General features: G+C 34.0%; 1 protein-coding gene across 1 annotated transcript in view; it reads right to left on the bottom strand.

Annotated features, from left to right (window-relative positions):
- LOC132158880 (thrombospondin type-1 domain-containing protein 7A-like) overlaps window positions 1-22,376 on the bottom strand; it is a 132,724-nt gene that overhangs the window by 50,482 nt on the left and 59,866 nt on the right. The window contains exons 5-9 of the mRNA XM_059568492.1: window positions 21,838-21,906; window positions 18,319-18,474; window positions 12,864-13,067; window positions 7,523-7,717; window positions 2,004-2,235 (exon numbers count right to left, since the gene is read on the bottom strand). Of these exons, the coding sequence (XP_059424475.1) occupies window positions 2,004-2,235; window positions 7,523-7,717; window positions 12,864-13,067; window positions 18,319-18,474; window positions 21,838-21,906 (856 nt within the window). The remainder of the gene's footprint in view (window positions 1-2,003; window positions 2,236-7,522; window positions 7,718-12,863; window positions 13,068-18,318; window positions 18,475-21,837; window positions 21,907-22,376) is intronic.

Genomic DNA, 22,376 nt, shown 5'->3' with positions numbered 1-22,376 from the left:
AATTGTGAGTAAAGTCAAATTTACTTTACGGTGAAAACAAAAAAACTGAATTGTGAGATATAAACTCAAATTCTCAGTTTTTAGATATAAACATGGAATTGCAAGATATCGAGGCAGAATGTTAAAGTATAAACTTGTAATTCTAAAAAACTTCTGAATTGTAAGATATAAACTTGCAGTTTCACAAGTCTGAATTGTGAAATAAAAAGTAGCAATTTTTTATTTTTCACTCTGTGGCAGAAAAAAAAAAAATTGTACAAACAATTGTACAAATTGTAAACCCAGAATAAAAAAAAAGGGAATTGCAAAATGTAAACAGAATTCAGAATGTTTATATGAGTTTAGATCTTGCACTTTTGATAATATTACAAGAATAAAGTCTGAACTATTAGATAAACAGTCACAATTTCATTATTAAATTTTTTTACTCTGTCGCGGAAAAGATCTTCCATACATAACAGAAGTAAAACTCAGTAAAAAATACTTTTTCTATACCATTCTGAACATTGAAAAATGACTAGAGTGTTTGAAAATTATTTCTTTTTTGCAGTCCTAAAATTTGACAAATTGCACTTTTGCAACCTATGCCGTCTAGACTAAAACACAACTTTCTGCTCCTTGAAGTGGTAAAAAGCGAGGGGAAAATGCAATATAATAGCTAAGCCTCTATTTGTCTGTGCCAAAAAACAAACAGAAAATAAACAATACTGCTGTTGTTTTTACAAAGGACTGTCAGGAGGACAACGTCTAAGTGGATCAATGATGTATTTTTAGGGGGTTTGTTTGTGCTAAGCCTCAAGAGGCCCCTCATCTAGTGGTGATTAAATTGCATTAAAGAATCAAACCCTCTTAATTACCGCTATTATCATCAATAGGAAATTAGGCAGTCTGAAAATGACAGTGCTAATTAGCCTGTTTGTGACTCTGTGTTTATTGGGCTTTCAGCAGCTCGTTTGCCTGCAGTGGAATGATAGGGTTTGTGAGCACGCAGACATCTGTAGAGCAATTACAATCTGCCACTCAAACAGAAGCAATCCATCTTCTTCTGAACAATTCTCCATCACCGCTAACCGAGACACTTGAGTTGAGGTATGATTCACGCCATATGTGATAGATGGTGATATTGCAACACAAAATGGCAAAACATTAAGATTACATTCATGTCATGAATTCTGTCTTCAATATGTCCAGAATATTTCCAAAAGTACAAAGCAGAAATTATATTGTGTAAAAAGATGAATAAAGATTATCTTAGGACCAACTGAGCACCTATATATTTTTGGGTGAGAATTAAGCATCACATTGTCATTATGCTAAAAAAACATTCTCATTACTGTAATGCAGAAAAATAAAATGATGCAGTACAGTTTTATGGTACTGAATACTGCTGTTTTGCACTGCCTTTAATAATTTGATAATTTAATAATTCATTTTATTTTAAATAAATATATTAAAAAAAGAAAATGCTACAACTATATGTATAACTATATAACATACAGTACATATAAATAACAAAAAACGTAAAAAAAATTATACATTCATACATGACACATATGGGAATTTGTCATGAAAATAATGCCACATTTAAAAAAAAAATTAATGTAGATGTAAAACTATGTAGACTTAATTTTTAATGTCATTTAACATTTTATTTCTTATGTAGTTTTGACATTCTAAAAAAAGATGCACTGCCATATTAAGGAACTTCTCAACCATAAGTACAATAACATACAACTTGCCCATGTTTACATATTAACAGCTATCCAGTGTTCTGAAACTTAGAACATCAATTAACAACACCTCTGTAAAAAGGAAGTTGTTGGAGGATTATGCAATGCAAATTATATTAGAGCCAACAGCAAATCCACAGCCAGCCAGATTGTTACTCATTCCACATGCAAAATGATCATTGAATCATAAGAAGAAATTAACATACTGTACAGAATTCTACAAAGTAGGGATTACAAATAAAAATGGCCTATAAAACGTGCACGCAGACTTACTTTTTTGGCGGCACCTGTCCGATGTTGACTTTTACGCAGATGACCTTGCGCGTTTGCACGCCCATGGTGCAGGTGGACTTGTCTGCGCTGGAGGAGGTATTGAGGGTGGATGTGGTGGTGTCCTCCAAGCACTGTCCCCAGGGGCCCGTCTGCCAGTGATACACGATGCAAGGATGCTCATTACAGTTCCGCACCTCCTGTAGAGCGCTGGTGTTCGGACAGCTGGAACCTCCTGCAAGAGTGAGAAGACGTGCATTAGGTCTGACACGTGTCTACACTACACTTCATGTCACACCACCACAGCTCAAGGATCTCCACACCGGAAGTGTTCAAGATGCACATCAACTCAGTAGAAGAAAAATAATAAATAACAACCAGAAATTCATGCTTCGGTAATATTTTATATGTTTTCTCAGAAGTCTCTTATTCTCATCAAGATTGCATTTATTTGATAAAAAAATTAAATAAAATAAAAAAAAATTGCAATTGAGAAATATTATTAAAGTTTCAAATAAAAGTGTTCTTTTTTAATATATAGTAGTTTAAAATATAATTTATTTGTATGATCAAAGCTGAATTTTCAGCACCATTACTGCAGTCTTCAGTGTCACATGATCTCAGAAATCATGCTAATATGCTGATTTATTAAAACTGTTGTGCTGCTTAATATTTTGTTAGAACCTGTGACACATTTTTCAGGATTCTTTGATGAATAAAAAATTAAAACGAACAACTGTCAACGTAAAAATACATTGACATTAAAAATGATTTAGTATAGGACATTTTAGTGTAATAAATGAATGTGAAAATGTCTTTTCTTCCTTGTTTTTTTCTTTCTTGCTTGCATTCTCTGGAGCGAGATGAGTCAAGTGTTCATTTTCTCAAATCTCAACATTACGCCGTCATCTCCAGTTGCTTAAACTTGTTGTAAATTGATTAAGATGAAACACTCCACATAATTGCCGCCTCCTAATTCCTCACGAGGGGCAGATAGTCGATGCAGCCGGCGGAGAGCGGCGCGGTGTGTCTAAATAATTGCTGACATTTACAGGTTTGCAGATGACAGAGCAGCCCAGTGGGCCTGTGAATCAAAGCGCTCTCATTCTCAGAGGAGCTTTATGAGAGGAAGTGAGCGAATATATACGTTATAATGCACACAGTATAGTCATTGGAGCTGACTGTCAGATCCATTAAACAGGTGATTATTGTGTTTATATTGGTCATTGAGTTGAAGGGTAATAATAGGGCTTTTCACACTTTCTTTAACTTTAAGCCCTAGGCAACCCAGGCACTTTCTTATAATGTTGTGCCCTGATATGTGATGCAAAATCATATATGGATGATTCTTCAGCTCAAGGCACCTTTGAGACTTTGAAAAATCATACTTCTTTAAACCTGTTAAAACATTTATCACATGTCCTGAAAAAAGATTTGATCATGTCTTTGATGTGGTCTCCAGGGTTATTATTATAAAGTAAAACTAATATGAAATAAATCTGATGAACCATAAAACTGATATAAAAATGAATAAGAACTATACAGATATAAAAACCCTAAAAAAAATGACAAAACACTATGAAACTACTAATAAATAAACAGTGGATAAAAAGTTACAGATGAGCTTTGAACTTTCTAACACGTAGCCGTCAATAAATTTCAATTCATAAAAACAGTGATTGAGTTAAAATTCTCTAAGTGGTTTTGTAATGATGTCTAAAAATGCTGCTGACAGATTTCGTGATTTTCGTGATATAAACTAATCGTACAATTATGAACACTGATGGGAGAGATGAGCTTATTGAGCTCCAAACATATATGAAAATGCTGGTAAATTAATTATTGTGCTACTTTTATGCTAACAGCAAAGAAAATTCAGAATGGAAATAAATCACTATTTGGATTTTGTTGAATAATGGTCTAAAAAACAGAGACAAATAAAATATATGTAATTATATTTATGAGTGAACATACATATCCAATCAGACAATAAAGAAACAATATACTGTACATAACTAAAAACCATTTATTTTCACTATAGAAAATTTGATGGCTTTTAATATTTTATTAATAAAAATTGCAGTTGTATTTCTTTATTTATTTATTTAGAGGTTTTCTGCAATAAAATCACATTAAGCTGACCAATATAGAAAATGTGGACAGTATGGTAGACAATAACTACGTTGTTAATTTATTAAAAAAATAAAATTAAATAATTTTTTTTTTTTTAAATAAACCTCAAGTTTTAAATGTTTTTGAGAACTTAAATAATCAGCTTTAAAAGAAGTGTATATTTAAAATGTAATTACAATAATTTATATATAGATTTTTTTTATTATTATTATTTTTATTATTATTATTGTTGTTGTTATTATTATAGATTTTTATTATATATGATTATGATTTATGATTATCAAACTATTATTATTATTATTATTATATTTAAATAACATAATGATTTAATACAATATTAAGAATGGCTTGTGAAAATACACAAAAAAATTACATTAAAAATAATAAATAAATAAATAAAATTGTCCACCTCACGTCATTGCTTTAAAATGCCTGGACCATTTTATATATATATTATAATTCTAGTAGCTTGATAAAAACATGTCAACTTTAACAAACTTAAGATCAGTTATATTGCTCCACCATAACAGTTTTTGACCTGAAAGACAAAACTGACCACAGAAGAAAACAGCTTACAGTAATGTCTGCAATAGTGACTCATGCTACAACATGACAAAGCAATGCATACACTGCACTATGAACTGCATTCTGAATGCTCTCTCAACAATATGCTTATACTGTAAGTTTGCATAGCAAGAAGTGTTTTTAAACACACGCTACCGTACGAGTATGTTTCTGGCTTTTTGCAATGTGCTATATCAGTTTCATAAGAGACCCAGTCGACTATACTTTTCATGTTTACAGTATGAGTTTTATCATTCTGCTGACTTATTCACAAATGGATTCTCAAGGACATGCATAATTTACGAAGTCCCGCTGCATGAACGCTGCATTTGGCATCTTACGTCAGACGTCAAGCTGATGTCTTGCACAGAAAGCATGGTGCATAGACTCATCGTCACATAAATCTATCCTCCCAAAGGGCAAGGCTCAACTCATCGCTCAAAAACGCAGTTACTTTAGTGGAAAATGGTGCTTAAAGCAAATGCATCCAAAGCGAAAGATCTCACTTTCTTTATTTATATTCTTTGCAGATTCAACATTAAACTTGTAAAAACAAGACTAAGAAAAAAAGCCTCTGCTAGCACTTTCTAACCCTATACAAACTCAAACACAAGCTATTTATTGCACATCTAAGTCTACAAACTGCACACAAAAGATGAAAATAAAGCAATTATACCATAGAGGTCAGGAAACTTTGGAACCCTTGTAAGACCTTGAGAAAAAGCAAAAGTTATGAGCGCCTTCACATTTAACTTTAGAGAAGCAGTGGCAAGAGAGTTAATATTTCAGGATCTACTTGACTGGTTTGATATTTGAGAAATGATAAAATAATCAACAGTGAGAAAAGACCAGACTTAGCGGCTACTTCAAACCATCCAAACAAATCTAAGAGGACTTCTACAGGAAAACTACTCCACAGGCCATAAAAACATGAGATGTTTTGATGTGTTACCCTCCATAACTGTAATCCATGCCACTACCATTGACGTCACTGTGGAGAAAGCACAGCAATAATTTAATATAGACTGAGGAGTATATGATACACAATTCACAAATGAGGGCAACATGTGCAGCCATTTTAACTTTATCATATTTAATACACAAATTTTTAAAACCTCTAAATAATAAACATGATCAAAACTTTAGTGAAAAACCTGTTGCACACAATGTTGTCAGATTGATAGTTCATCCTTTAACAAGCAAAGTATCCTTTTAGAATAATTGTAGAAATGTCATTGAAAAAACCCTCATCGTTACAAATTAAACGTAAGAATAACTTTTATTCTGTAATTAAGATTTCAAGATGAAAACTTACTGAACTGTAGGCTTACTTGATTATCCATATATCATTTTATAGAAAAACTGTGTTAAAATGTGAGTATCAAATATAATGCATCAAGGTTTTGAGGAATATTTGTTTGTCATCTCTCAATCATCACTGTATTGGACTGCATTATATGTTTTGGCACTCACAATAAAAAATACAAAGCTTTGATCATAAAACTAAGCATTTAAATATCATCTTACTAAAACATATTATTGGGAGACATAGAGTGAAAGTTAATATTTATATGCATTATGTGTCAGTAGTCTGCTATACTGTTATAAATCTTATTGATTTACACGGCAAGCTATCAGAATTTCATCTTACCTTTGGGCAAATAAATATCAGCAACAGCAACAATTTGCATATTGTTGCTTAGTTTGGGCCTCTGAATAAAACTGAGCTGTTTTATTTTCTCTTCCTTGAATATGAATTCAATATATCATACTCTATGGGCCATAAAATATCAAATATAATACTCAAAAACATAAAACCAAACCTTATATATATATATATATATATATATATATATATATATATATATATATATATATATATATATATATAGGTTCCATAAACTAACTAACAAGCTAACAAAAACCACTAACTAAAGAAGATTTCTTCTGACAATTATTTTATGCCATACTTTATATGGTTAAACATAAACTTAAAAAAAAACATAATTTTTCCATACTTTTAATGATGACAGAATTTTTTTCAGACCCTATTTCTTTTTTTTTACCGCAGCAGGTAAGACCTACTTTAAACAAGGCTTTTAATTCCTGATGGATAATAATCACATTTGATGAATTTAAATGACATCTGATTAAAGAAGTGAAGTTGTTTGTGAATTGTGTTTCACTTTGACTGGAACGCTCTGTAGCCCCACTCATGTAAACTGACACTTGAGCCTCGCTGGAACAGATAAAGTGGATTTAAGAGTCTCAGAACACTGACTGTCGGTGATGTCACAGCTCAGGAGTCATCCATCAGAATCTCAGACAGTTTTAGGTTGAAACATTCCACCCTTCAAACTTTCCTTGATGGTTTCTTGTCAGCTTATTTAGGCTAATCTTATGCACTGCAGACCACAGAAAAATGCAGGGTTTTGCATGTCAGCTTGTTAGAGAGGCCTCAAAATGTAATTAGAAATGCATGAAGGTCATTGTGTTAGATACAAAATATGGCATGTGGAAATAAATGATACTAGAGCTTTACTCACGACTAATAAATATGGTAACAAATAAGATTAGGGAACACTGCTTATAAGTTATGTTTAGGTGTTGGTTAGGGTTAAGGGATCTAGAATATGGTCATGCATTAATGTGTGCTTTATAAGGACAAATCAACAGCCAAAATGCTAATTTGCAAGATAATAAGTAACTAGTTAATAGTGTTCCCTATTCTAAAGTTCTACCATATATATTACTATTTTATTTTATTTTTACCTAAAATGTGTCTTTTTAAACCATTGTTTAGATTTTGATTGAATCTTCTGTACCTTCTCCTGCATTGTAAGCCAGTATGGCTCGGGTTCTCATCTGTTTGCCTTCTGCGGTTTTACTGGAGCAGGTCTGGGAGCAGGTGGACCATTCGGTCCAGAGGCTGAGAGCGCAGTCTTTAGGGCAGGGAACCACACAGGGCACAGAAGAAGGGTAGTCCTCATCCACACACATCTCCTTCTCCACCTCGGTACCTGAAGCACAAAACATTTGTGGGTTTACAACGGGGGTTTGTGGGTTTCTAGTTTATTAATCGCCATTTGCATGATTATTTTTATTGTACACTAGGCAAAACCTATATGTTGATGCATTTAAAGTATAAGCTGATTAAAATGTATGCTTGTAAAACAGTATTTAAAAAATAAATACAGAGTCAAAGGGGGTCTTGACCTAACTCTGACCCACTTACAAATTCATATTTTACGTAATACTAACATCTGTTGTAGTTTCATTTGATTTCATATGTAGGTTACATACAGGCTGATGCAACCTGTCAAGCACAAGTCTGGGTCATAATTCATCTAAAATATCAAAAGAAGCAAGAAGGCAAAACAATCAAGCCTATTTTTTAAGACTTTTTAGATTTTTTGCATGCATTAATTGCATCACAATTAGGTACATTTTCTCATAATTCTTGCAATTATACTATAATGCAATAAAATAAAATAAAAACCTTTAGTTTAAGTGTTTCCTATATATTATTATCAACTATATTTTCCTTGTTACATGTTTACATGTATTGTAATAACAATAGATTATGCATAATTACATGCAACTAACCCTAAACCAAACTTTCATCCTAACCCTACAGTAAGTACAGTAGATTATTAATATTACTCAGCACTTATATGATAATTACACTGTAACAAGGACACCTTAAAATAAAGTGTAACCAAAATCGCTTTAATGCAAAAAACACATAATTCTTATTTGTTCATGCACTAAGGTAGTATCTGTTGAATTGCCTTTGATTTTTGATTATTAAAAATATTAAATATAATTTTTTTTATTTATAAGTGAACATGAAAATAAACGTCACAATGCAAATTATGTAAATAGACCTAACAATATATATATATATATATATATATATATATATATATATATATATATGCAAAATATGATTCAGCCAGACAAGCTTTTAATGCATTTCAGACCACTCTGTTGTCCTAATCTGAAATGGTGCCATCCTAAAAACAGTAGAAAGCAATCAAACAGATGGTTCTGAAGGACAGGCAAAAACAAAACATGTGCAATTGTTGTCAGCGTGTCCGTGTTTGGCAGCGTAAATCACCACGCACAGCCTCTCTCAAGGGTTTTCATCACATCTTTTACTTTGAGCCAAATCTGATGAGTATCAGCGACACGCTGTAGAGAAAAAAAACACACACACTCTCTGCTTGAGCACCGAGCCACAAACACCCAATAAATATTTCCATCAAAAGCATGGACATTCCAAGTTTTCCTTGTAGCAGACAGAGATACAGTATTTACTTCGATCTGTGTCAGAACCGTGGCCATTTGTGAAGCAATATTGTACACGTCACTTGCTGAGACAGTTGGAGCAAAGCAGATGCCAAGTCTGGCAGTAAAAAACAACTAGCAGATCAATTTTAATCAGTGCGTGATGAAATCAATCTGCCAAAGCGTACGGCTACAGAGAGGCAGGTCATGGCAAGACGGGGGGCATTCGATTGCTCACACGGCAGATGCTAGAGAACATTATTGCACGTTATTATTATTTCATAGACGTCATATCACACAGCCACACAGCAGACTGTGAATAACAGTGATCATGTGACAGAGGGATTTCTTGAAAACAGCAGATGTTTCCTTGGAGAGGCTGTGATGGTTTATCTTTTTCAGACTTAATGTGGCAAAAGTTTCATCTGCAGTTTCTGGAAGCTTCCACTGTTATTAGCTTCAAACATTCATTACGATATTTTTAGATGAGTCTGACATAAAAACAAGCTCTTTTTACCAGCTTGCTTTGACACTAAGGGTTTGCAAGCTACCAGGTTGCTAAAAATGAATTTAGAGCAGGGGTGCCCAAAGTAAGTCCTGGAGGGCCAATGTCCTCCAGAGTTTAGCTCCAACCTGCCTCAACACGCCTGCCTGGAGGTTTGTAGTCTGCCTAGTAAGAGCTTGATTAGCAGGTTCAGGTGTGTGTAATTGGGGATGGATCTAAACTCCAGAACCGAGATTGGGCACCCCTGCTTTAGAGTAAGGCCTAGTCCACACGGACATGGGTATTTTTATAACCAGAGTTTTTCCTCCTGCGTTTAAAAAAAAAATCCCGTCCACATGAAAACGCCAAAACATGCTATCAAAGCGCTGTCAAGAGCATGCCACACCAGCAGGCGGCGATATAACCCAAATTGTAAAGTCACCTTGGCCAATCAGAAGCAGTCAGCAGCGCACAATCTGACGTCAAACACAGCGGATAACGGCACACACTCTGACGTCGCAAGGCAAAAACCCCGGTTATACTGTCCACACGACAACACTGCAACCGGCGTTTCTGAAAATGCTCACCGTGGCCGTAGTTTTCAAAAATGTTCGGTTTCGGTGCCCGGACGAAAGGCCGAACCACGTAAAAAAGGTACCGGTTATAAAAATACCCGTGTCCGTGTGGACAGGGCCTAAGAGTGAACGAATTATCCAAGTTTTCCCAGATTAGAAACAAAGACTATTTGAAAGACACTGAATATATTGAGTTATGTCTATTGCTTTGGCAATCAGCTATTGCAAATAAACCTGCTTCTAAAAATAAAATCACACTGTGATTAACTGGTTACATTAGTCAGACATTTCATGGCCAGAGAAAACTGAGATCTTATGCACTTTTAAATATGAAACTGACCATCAAACATTATTTTTTGTTCAGATCAATTGCATAAAAATAATACAAGAAGCTGTCAACATGGATTATTTAGCAGGACTAACAAGGTGTTTTAGACTTGAGAAACAGGGGTGTCAAGTTGTCAGAAGTGTAAGAACACTGTGACCCTGTGTCTGTCAAAACATTGCTCTGTTTGCTTTAGCATCCTGACACAGCAACTCTTGCTCATCTGTTTACTCAGCCAGTGGCAAACAGTGAGAAACCTGTTTGAAAACAGTTATTATTTTATGTGGAGTCTATTCTGTGGTGCAGAAATTGCATACTGATGATTTGATTGATTTTTATAAAATTATGATGTATGTTTTACTAACCTTACAAAGAAGCATTTTAAAATTTCATTCAGAAATTATATAACAATAGAAAACATTTATCTTTTTTGAGTTGGACATTACCTACCGTTAAGTCATTCCATTCGATTCAGTGAGCTCTGAATCGATTCATCGTTTCATCGACCAATTCAGACTCCTACATGTGATTCAAACTGATTTGATTCAAGTGATCCATTAAAAACAACTAAACCAATCAAATCTGACAGCACATTATGAATTTCATGACATAAGATAATACAATATCAAAAAAGGTACTAGATCTTTCTCTCAAAACTCTAATTTTCTCTAACTCTAACTTCTCTCTAATTTTTTTTTCATTAATTACATCACGTTGATTTGAAGTGTCAGTTTGCCAATATACAGTAGACTGCAGTTTAAAAGTTTGAGGTCAGTAAGATTTTATTTCTTTGAAAAAAATAATTATTTCATTCAGCAAGGACACGTTCAATAGATACAAAGTGAAACCAGAGGCATTTATCATGTTAAAAAAGAATTATATTTCAAATAAATGCTGTTCATTTTAACTTTATATTCATCAAATAATGAAAAAACATTTATTGTAGTTTCCACAAAGATATTATGCAGCCAGTTCAAATCAGCATATTACATTTATTTCTGAAGGATTTCTGAAGTAATGTTGAAAACTCTTTGATCACTTTATTAATCACTTTTGATTAATACATTAAATATTACAATACGCTCGTTTAGTAAAAGTTACTTTAAACTGCAATAATATTTCACAATATCACTGTTGATGTTTTTTAAATAAATCAAATAAATTCAGACTTGGTGCTCATCAGAGATTTCTTTTTAAAAATATTTAACAAATATTGGCAATTTTCTTTTTTATTGGCAGTGCATTTTCCTAAATAGCGCTGAAGAAAGGCATCTCATCAACATGCTGCTGCTGAAGAGGCCGATTTACGAGCAAGTGCAATCTTTAGCTGGTCAAATATACAAGTGTCTCTCCAGGCACGGCTGAGATTGTCTTTATTGAGTAGCTGAGCTGTAGGAGGACACGATCACCATTAGCAGCATGTTTACACTCCTCTGCTCTCTGCAGCATTAACCCTGTGAAGAGCTCCAGCTGAGAGGGAAAACGTTCTGGACACACCAGCTGAGAGACAAGATATGGCTGCCCTCCGCCAGGATAGTGTTTGAATTCCCAGAGGCTAATTACCGGATTCAAAATCAATCCTGCTTTTTAAAGACATCCGCCACAGAAGCTGTCAGAACACAAGTGAGAATCTACTGCCCTGCATTTGCGCTATAATCATCTGGCAAGCTTTACGCAAGAGATTATTTTAGCATTTTTGGAAAAAGACCACATGCTCCAGTTGCAGTTTTCTTAAGCCCTATATGGATTGGACTAGTTTCCCCTGAAGAGGTTTCACAGACAAACATGATTGTAATCCAGTTTAAACATGATTCATGATGCATCAATACAAAGTAACTCAAACGTTGTTTAGGAAAGTAATCTCATCCGAATAGTGCTTTAGTGCACAGTAAAAAAAAAAAACAATAAATAAAAATAAAAAAGAGGCAGTCAAATTTACTTTAAAAAATATCAATGGCATGAAAAATACAGCAGCAACATTTTACGTTTTACAGACTGAAATTTACAGTAAAAAACAAAACAAAAACAAATAGGATTATAATAAATAAATAGGATTAAATGAAGTAAACATTTGTTTAAATTAAATAAAAATTTGATTAAAATAAAATAAAATAAAATAAAATAAATAAAGTTGATTGTGCTAACGTACTAATGCACATAACTTAAAAACTAAGAAGAAACAATTATTCAAATGAAAAAACATAGAATTTTAAAATGTTTACATTTATTACATGATAAAAATTTAATTTACAATTATCTTTTTTTTTCAATATTATCTGTAAAATGTAAACTACTGTTAAATGTACAATTTTTATTTTATTTATTTTTTATCTTGAAATGCCATTCATGGTCCCATTAGATCTATAACAGTTTTTACAGTAAGGTAGCCAACTGGTTTTTACTGTAGAATTTTACAGTTTTTTTTTTTTACTGTTAAAACTATAAAAATAATAGTATTTCCAGTGTAAACCTGACTGAGCAGTGTTTAATACCTTGGCTGTTGATGCAGCGGACCTGTGGAGTCTGTGTTCCCTCTCCACAGTCCATGTCTTCTTCAGGGATACACTCCTCTAGTTTGACCAGCTGCCAGCTAAAACAGCTGGGATCATCACACGGGATGGCCTCCACCAGATGAGGACAGTTTCCCTCGCCACCCGTGGGGTAATTAGTGATTGTACGTCGTCTGAACTTGAAACCTGCAAATAAACATGACACAAAAGGGCTATTAGTTGTCTCTATAACACCCTCTGTAAGTCCCAGTTAAAAATGCCACTGGATTAGAACCAAATATCAGTGACATCACTTTTGTCATTTTTAATGACATTTTACCTACAACCCGAATTCCGGAAAAGTTGGGACGTTTTTTAAATTTTAATAAAATGAAAACTAAAGGAATTTCAAATCACATGAGCCAATATTTTATTCACAATAGAACATAGATAACGTAGCAAATGTTTAAACTGAGAAATTTTACACTTTTATCCACTTAATTAGCTCATTTAAAATTTAATGCCTGCTACAGGTCTCAAAAAAGTTGGCACGGGGGCAACAAATGGCTAAAAAAGCAAGCAGTTTTGAAAAGATTCAGCTGGGAGAACATCTAGTTAATTGATATCAGGTCTGTAACATGATTAGCTATAAAAGCTTTGTCTTAGAGAAGCAGAGTCTCTCAGAAGTAAAGATGGGCAGAGGCTCTCCAATCTGTGAAAGACTGCGTAAAAAAATTGTGGAAAACTTTAAAAACAATGTTCCTCAACGTCAAATTGCAAAGGCTTTGCAAATCTCATCATCTACAGTGCATAACATCATCAAAAGATTCAGAGAAACTGGAGAAATCTCTGTGCGTTAGGGACCAGGCCGGAGACCTTTATTGGATGCCCGTGGTCTTCGGGCTCTCAGACGACACTGCATCACTCATCGGCATGATTGTGTCAATGACATTACTAAATGGGCCCAGGAATACTTTCAGAAACCACTGTCGGTAAACACAATCCGCCGTGCCATCAGCAGATGCCAACTAAAGCTCTATCATGCAAAAAGGAAGCCATATGTGAACATGGTCCAGAAGCGTCGTCGTGTCCTGTGGGCCAAGGCTCATTTAAAATGGACTATTTCAAAGTGGAATAGTGTTTTATGGTCAGACAAGTCCAAATTTGACATTCTTGTTGGAAATCACGGACGCCGTGTCCTCCGGGCTAAAGAGGAGGGAGACCTTCCAGCATGTTATCAGCGTTCAGTTCAAAAGCCAGCATCTCTGATGGTATGGGGGTGCATAAGTGCATACGGTATGGGCAGCTTGCATGTTTTGGAAGGCTCTGTGAATGCTGAAAGGTATATAAAGGTTTTAGAGCAACATATGCTTCCCTCCAAACAACGTCTACTTCAGGGAAGGCCTTGTTTATTTCAGCAGGACAATGCAAAACCACATACTGCAGCTATAACAACAGCATGGCTTCGTCGTAGAAGAGTCCGGGTGCTAACCTGGCCTGCCTGCAGTCCAGATCTTTCCCCTATAGAGAACATTTGGCGCATCATTAAACGAAAAATACGTCAAAGACGACCACGAACTCTTCAGCAGCTGGAAATCTATAAAAGGCAAGAATGGGACCAAATTCCAACAGCAAAACTCCAGCAACTCATAGCCTCAATGCCCAGACGTCTTCAAACTGTTTTGAAAAGAAAAGGAGATGCTACACCATGGTAAACATGCCGCGTCCCAACTATTTTGAGACCTGTAGCAGAAATCAAAATTGAAATGAGCTCATTTTGTGCATAAAATTGTAAACTTTCTCAGTTTAAACATTTGCTATGTTATCTATGTTCTATTGTGAATAAAATATTGGCTCATGTGATTTGAAAGTCTTTTAGTTTTCATTTTATTAAAATTTAAAAAACGTCCCAACTTTTCCGGAATTCGGGTTGTAATTACTTTTAACCAACTTGTCCCCAGGTGATTTTTGGTGGATGTGTGACCTTTCATTGAATTAATTTATTTATTTATTTATTTATTTATTTTTGATTGGATCTTACACAACTCTCAAGAACATGTCCAATTCACATTTCAGTCCAAAAGGAAAGCAAAGAAATGGTTTTCATTAAAAGTAAATAAATAAAAAATAAAAAAACTATTTTTAAGACCTTTTATGACTTCTTTTCATTACAATAAGCAATTATAAAGCAATAAATTAAATTGTTTTTCATATTAAAGGCGCAATATGTAATTTTTCTGCTTTAAAAATAGCAGATATCACTATATCTATGTTATATATATTTTTTAGTTGTGTACTTACATTATCCCGACAGTTTCCACGAACTTTCAAATCCGGAGAAAATTATAGTTTAATTAGAGGACACGGCACGTTTCTTTATTTCCTTTTTGTTGCCCGTCTATGGCGTCATTCAAACTTTGACCCCTCTAGTTTATCTAACTTCCTGCGGAACCGCCAAATACAAAGGTGAACAGAAGCAAAGACGAGACGAAGAAGAAAAAGTAGTAGCTAGCCTTGCTCGAGACTATTATATTTTATATTTATATTGTTTATATTCGTATTTATACCTCAATCAATAACTTAGTTATGGATCATGATTATGCTTTGCCTGCACGTTCTGTGAAGCGCAAACGTACGGGTGAAATAAATGACCTGAGAAGGTTTTGGGACAAGAGAAGAAATGAGACACGGGTAAATATTGGAGTTGCATTTCCAAGATAGAGAGAGCTTCGTGACAAGCTGAAACTACAGAGAGATGCTTGCATTCTTATAAACAGGTATGCATCCATTCAGGTAACTATATCTATCAGTATATTTTGTGAAACGATGATGTCTTGTGTAAAACGCAGACGGAATAGCTCTCATGTAAAGTATAATGTAAATCTACATGTGTTCTATATCTAGCTGGATAAAGTAGCTTCAAATGCAGTTCACTTGTTCGATATCATAGTATAAACGTAGCCTAATTATAATTATTAACGAAAGGCAACCGTGTTTTTTTTAACATATATTACTACTAGCTAGATGGAATATTGATTTGATAGGGGTCTGATAATTCATATATCTCTCCGTTCGAAAATACGTGATTGTCAAAATACTAAGGCCGGTGACACACTGGCTGCGTGGCGTCTCTGCTGCGTGCCAGAAGCGTGGCGGCTGCCTCACGTTTTCAGTCTATGGTCTTTACACACCAGAACCGTGCCTGACGCGGTGCGGCGCGCTGCTGCTGCTGTAGGTGACATAGAGGGAGACCGCTGACAGACCAGGCTCTTGTCTTCATGACAACAATATCTATACTTCATGTTAAACATAAATATAAAGCCTACTGATAAAGGACACCGTCAACAGTATTGACAGCAAAATAGACTATGTTTGACAGGTGCAATATTTGAAAATCGATAATTATTTATTTATTTTTTAAATTACATTTATATCTGAATTTATGTCAACCTATAGACTTTCAAACATCAAAATGTCATGAATTAATATGTATTTGTGTACAAAATTACATATAAACATATTTTCCTATTTAATTTTTGCCTGGAAACGCTTCCAACAAGCTTGCGTGTCACGTGAAAAATAGGCGTCGGTTCTATTTCTAGCATGCACGCGTTTTCCGTGCAGCTCGAGCCGCGCCTGAGATGCGCGTCTCACGCAGGCAGTCTGCAAGCTCTAACCTATTAACATGGGAGCCGAATTAAAAACTGACACGCCACGCATCCAGTGTGTCGCCGGCCTCAGGTAAAATGAGTGAGGAATGTGGGGAGCGACAGAGCGCGTGTTCCAATGAACAACAACTCCCATGAGCCTACGCTCTTTCCCGACGTCATCAAAGTACGTCTTATGTTATTATTTTGATTGAGTGACCCCTGGTGGCCAAAAATCCCAAACTGTACGTTTAAAGAAGATCAAAACCTATTTTTAGGAACTTTTCTGCACATTAGTAGGCTACTTTTTTACTACAATTAAGCAACTGTTAAACAATAAAATAAATAGTTTTTCATAAAAAAAGTTTGTAATATTTATTTCATTACAATAAGGCAATTGTAAAGCAATAAATATTCAGTAGTGTTCAAAACAGTATAGGCCTAACACACAAAAAGAAGTGTGTGTGTGTGTGTGTGTGTGTGTGTGTGTATATATATATATATATATATATATATATATATATATATATATATATATATATATATATATATATATATATTAGGGGTATAACGGTACGCAAAAATCACGGTTCGGTACGTACCTCGGTTTTAAAGTCACGGTTCGGTTCATTTTCGGTACAGTAAGGGAAAGAAATGCAAACATTAAACTGCAGGTTGTTTATTACTATAAACTTTTTTTTTTTAATTTGTTTACACTTTTTTTAAATAGTTTTTAATAAAATATATATAAAATTAAAAAAGATTAAGAAATAAAATACTGCTGCAAAGTTCTCCACTAAATAAAATACTCTCAGTCTCAAACCAATATCATATAATAAAATATAATGAAAAATATAAATAAATAACTATGATTACAGTGCAGCATTACCAATCCCAGCTTGTAGGCCTGCTCATATTTAAAAAATATATATAACTTTTCCAAAGTGTAAAATGCAGCATCAACAGTTTCAGTTTTTAGACCTGCTCAGATTTCGTTATTGCGTTGGACCAATCGGAATTAAGAGCAAAGGTCTGTTTAAATGCCGACGGTAGCTGCGTTTGAATTACAATCATTTTTTTCCTAGTTGTAGTGATGTTCACACTCGCGTGATGCCTTTTGAAAACCTTAGGCCGGTGACACACTGGCATATTGCACCTGTCAAATATAGTCTATTTTGCCGTCAATACTGTTGACGGTGTCCTTTATCAGTAGGCTTTATATTTATGCTCAACATGAATTATAGATATTGTTGTCGTGAAGACAAGATCCTGGTCTGTCGGCGGTCTCCCTCTATGTCACCTACAGTAGCAGCAGCGTGCCAGCGCCGCGTCAGGCACGATTCTGGTGTGTAAAGACACAGAAAACGTGAAGCAGCCGTCACGCAACTGACACGCAGCAGAAAGCCATGCATCCAGTGTGTCACCGGCCTTAGAATCAGCTGCAGGGCGGGATTTACGCTGAACGCAGAGACTTCCGCCACTTAATATGTTTGTTTGGAAACACGAAAATGTACCTATGTTCCGCACACAAAATATTGCATTTGGTCATTTGTACAAATATCTTAAAGGTTATAATATATAATAAATAATATAATCAATGTACAGTAGAGAAATATTAAGTTAAAATACGATTTCAGTTGATATATACACGTTATGCAGCATCTTGGAGAAATTATTTAGGATAGTGGTTAAATCAAAAGAAAATATTCTATTCTGGCTGTAAAACAGCTCTGTGTCGCAGTAAAATATTGTGTCTCAGTATTTGACACGTCCTTCTCAGTGAATATATTATTGGTTTATATTATTTTTACCTTTCTTCACCACCCGTTCATCGCAATTCTCAAAGGTGCAGGGCCCCCAGGCACCCCACGGGGACACTTCACACTCCACAGGGCACGGGATGTGACACAGCTGCGTGGTACTGGGAGTCGTTCCCTTGCAGAGCCGAATGTCTATGGGTCGTGATGCTACAATGCAAACACACGCATTAAAAGACTGCAGCAAGACTCCCATATGAGCACCACACATGATGGACAATTAGCTTTATGTAACTGCAGGAAACAACAAATGGCAACATTAAACAAGCTCTGAAGAATCCTGATGCCCTTTTGCATCACAGCAAAGGAAAAAACAGAATCTCCTGAGATTTCAGCATAATTTGAATGCACATCCCCAACCCGATATGTTAGTTTATAAAATATTTGGACTAATAAGTTCCCAGTTATAAAGAATCTAAAATACAACATATAATGAAATAAAATGACGAAAAAATTAATACATTAAAATAATAGGCAAAAAAAAAAGGCGTATAAAATTAAGGCAAAATTATTGTGTTTGTGTACTGGTCAATTTTGGAACTTTAGTTTTTAAGACATTTTTTTTTTCAGTAGAAAACATCCAAAATGAATTGACATACACAAAATACTTTTCTTTCTTTCTTTTTTTTTTGTGCTTATTTTTTTTGCAATTTATATGGCAATTTTATTTACAGTACTTGTCTTTAAAGTTTGATTTCTTAAAATTGTTTATATATATATATATATATATATATATATATATATATATATATATATAAACAAACATTTTAAGAAATCAAACTTTAAAAATTAAAGTTTAAAGATTATAGATATACACAGAGCTAGAAATCTCCACTTTCAGTAACACTTAATCCCCCAAAAAATGGGCAAAATTATTATTATTTTTTGGTTATTGACAGTATTTTATAATATATAGAGTTACAAAAAATGTTTGCGATGCTTAAACGTCATTAAATGGGGAAGTATGGTGATATCTATTAGGTGAATTAGTACACTATTCACCTGGAATACAATACAATACAATAAAATACCAATTGTGACATCTACGAATTACTCCTGTCCTCCTATAAGTCCTGTCAGAGGAATAGTCCTCAGATGAGTGTAGAAAATGACTATGGAAAAGTCTATGGGTCCCGTCTGGGCCCAGCATGCGTGAAACTGAGATCTTTTTTCCCCTGGAACTATAAAATACTAAATTCAAAAACACAAACATTTTTTTTTTCAGTAGAAAACATCCAAAATGAATTGACATACACAAAATACTTTTTTTTCTTTCTTTTTTTTGTGCTTATTTTTTTTGCAATTTATATGGCAATTTTATTTACAGTACTTGTCTTTAAAGTTTGATTTCTTAAAATTGTTTATATATATATATATATATATATATATATATATATATATATATATATATATATAAACAAACATTTTAAGAAATCAAACTTTAAAAATTAAAGTTTAAAGATTATAGATATACACAGAGCTAGAAATCTCCACCTTCAGTAACACTTAATCCCCCAAAAAATGGGCAAAATTATTATTATTTTTTGGTTATTGACAGTATTTTATAATATATAGAGTTACAAAAAATGTTTGCGATGCTTAAATGTCATTAAATGGGGAAGTATGGTGATATCTATTAGGTGAATTAGTACACTATTCACCTGGAATACAATACAATACAATAAAATACCAATTGTGACATCTACGAATTACTCCTGTCCTCCTATAAGTCCTGTCAGAGGAATAGTCCTCAGATGAGTGTAGAAAATGACTATGGAAAAGTCTATGGGTCCCGTCTGGGCCCAGCATGTGTGAAACTGAGATCTTTTTTCCCCTGGAACTATAAAATACTAAATTCAAAAACACAAACAAAAAGCAGTGCATTAATGTTTTAACACAGGGTTTGGCTGTCGGTTTGATGGGTGACAGGTGACATGACTGCTGCGTTTGCATCAAAGCGAGGTAAACTCTTCTCGTGGAGCTCTCCATGTTGATATGTGGTGAGTTCTGCTCTCTTGAGATTTCCAAAACAAAATGCTCTCCACATGCACAGATTGTCAACTGAAAAGTATGAGAAGACTAACTGTGCCAAAAAAAAAAAAAAGATTGAACTCTGGAAATGGGCATGGGGAATGACAGTTCACCTCGTTCAGCTCTTCTAGCGCCGCATGTTCCCCAAATTAATGGAGAGACAGATTTCAGTGTAATGCACCATCATCTAAGTTAACATAACACAGCACAGGTTGTCCTTGTTTACGTGCCAGATGGTCTAGACCTTCTGCGCAAACTTTCTGTCTAATAAAAGTTTGCGGTGTGTGCCTGCCTTGACAAACCCAGGCGGACAGACTTAGCTTCAAACATGAGAATGAGCTGGTGCTCGCTAGCTGCTTGGAAACAGATGAGAAACCTAACGTGGCCCTGCTATTTATTAATTTACTCTACCTGTCAAAACTTTATTGTGTATGTTATCCTCACTAAAGCTGAATGCTTTTAAAATAAAAAATACAGTAAAAACTGTAATATTTTGAAATCATTTTACAATTTTAAATAACAGTTTTCTATTAGAAAATATTTTAAAATAATTTATTCTTGTGAGTGCCAGGCTGATTTGTTCAACAGAATTGTAATTATTTATTAGGTTTTAATTCATAATGTCTTGCTCATCAGACAATTCTTATTATCAAAGTTAAAAGCCTGCTGCTTAATATTTCTTGATGAATAGAAAGTTGTAAAAGTTTTAAAGAACAGTATTTATTTGAAAATGCATACAGTTCCGTTTTATACAGTATACTTTACTTATTGAATACTTATCGATTTGCTTCATGTTATAGACTTCATGAATTAAAAAGCAGAAGGGTCTAGTTTAAAAGGCCCTAATAAAACAAAAACTAACAAAATGCTTCTTTATTTCTTTTGAGGACGAGTGTAAAGTAAGGAGCTGTCAGATTAACTGTCAATGTCAATCAATCTCTGTCAGTTGTCTGATGTGTGAGTGTTGCATCAGTATGAACCCTTGTAATGAGCTCTCCACGGACACAAACGCTTACAAAAATACAGAGAGTAAACAGACTAAGCAAACAAAGAATGTAAACATGCTGTAGGCAAAGAGATTTGATCAAACAAAGACCATTATGTCAGATTCAAAAGAGAAAGAGAATAAAATAAAATAAAACCATGATAGAATTAAATTGAATACTTTAATACAATTAATACAACAAATAAAATATGAAATATATTAAATATAATTATTAAAAACAAATAAAATTATCCAATCAAATATCAAATAAATATAACATAATCAAATGAAATAAAATTAAGATTATAAAATTACAGAATTAAAATGAATACAATATAATATAGCTAAATATAGTATATATTAATAATAACAATTTTAAATTATAAATTAAAATGCTAAAAAATTAAATAAAATTTCTCTTTCAAAGCTATGTTGGTGTATTTACGTTGAGGTGAAAAATACCCAAAATATTCCTTTTAAAGGGTTAAGCATCTTACCTGAGATCTCATAGCTGATAGACAGGAGGGGAGGGACACTAGGCATCTGGCCGTTGGATGACTGACCTTCTACAAAGCACACAAACTACTGCTAGTAAACATCATTCAAGGGAAAATTCAAATACAGTCACTATGAGCTCTATACCGTCACTACTTCCACAAAATTACAGCTTTAAGGGGTTAACGCAGGGCATAAGCTGGTTAGCTTTAACTATCCTGAGCTGTGATGTCAAAAGCAGCAGGCAAGGGAAAATATAACCATTCAACCTTTAAAGAGTCCTTCACAAAACAAAATAAAATGATATCCATTTAATCACAATGCACAGGCACTCTTGATGTAAAATCATTTCCTGTCATTCTGATGGACTGGGTTGTAAATTTGCCGTCATGCTCTACTCTTACCTGTCAGTAAAATATGAAAAACCTTTGTTTCTCTCCTTATATTCTTACTTACACCTCTCACAGTCTACTTTCACATTTTATTTTCTAATTTTTTCTTTACCCAATGCAATAGGCCAGACAACTTAATTCTATATCTG

The sequence above is a fragment of the Carassius carassius genome, chromosome 15, assembly GCF_963082965.1.
Source record: "Carassius carassius chromosome 15, fCarCar2.1, whole genome shotgun sequence".
Classification (NCBI taxonomy): domain Eukaryota; kingdom Metazoa; phylum Chordata; class Actinopteri; order Cypriniformes; family Cyprinidae; genus Carassius; species Carassius carassius.
This window is presented reverse-complemented; position numbering and strand designations above follow the sequence as displayed.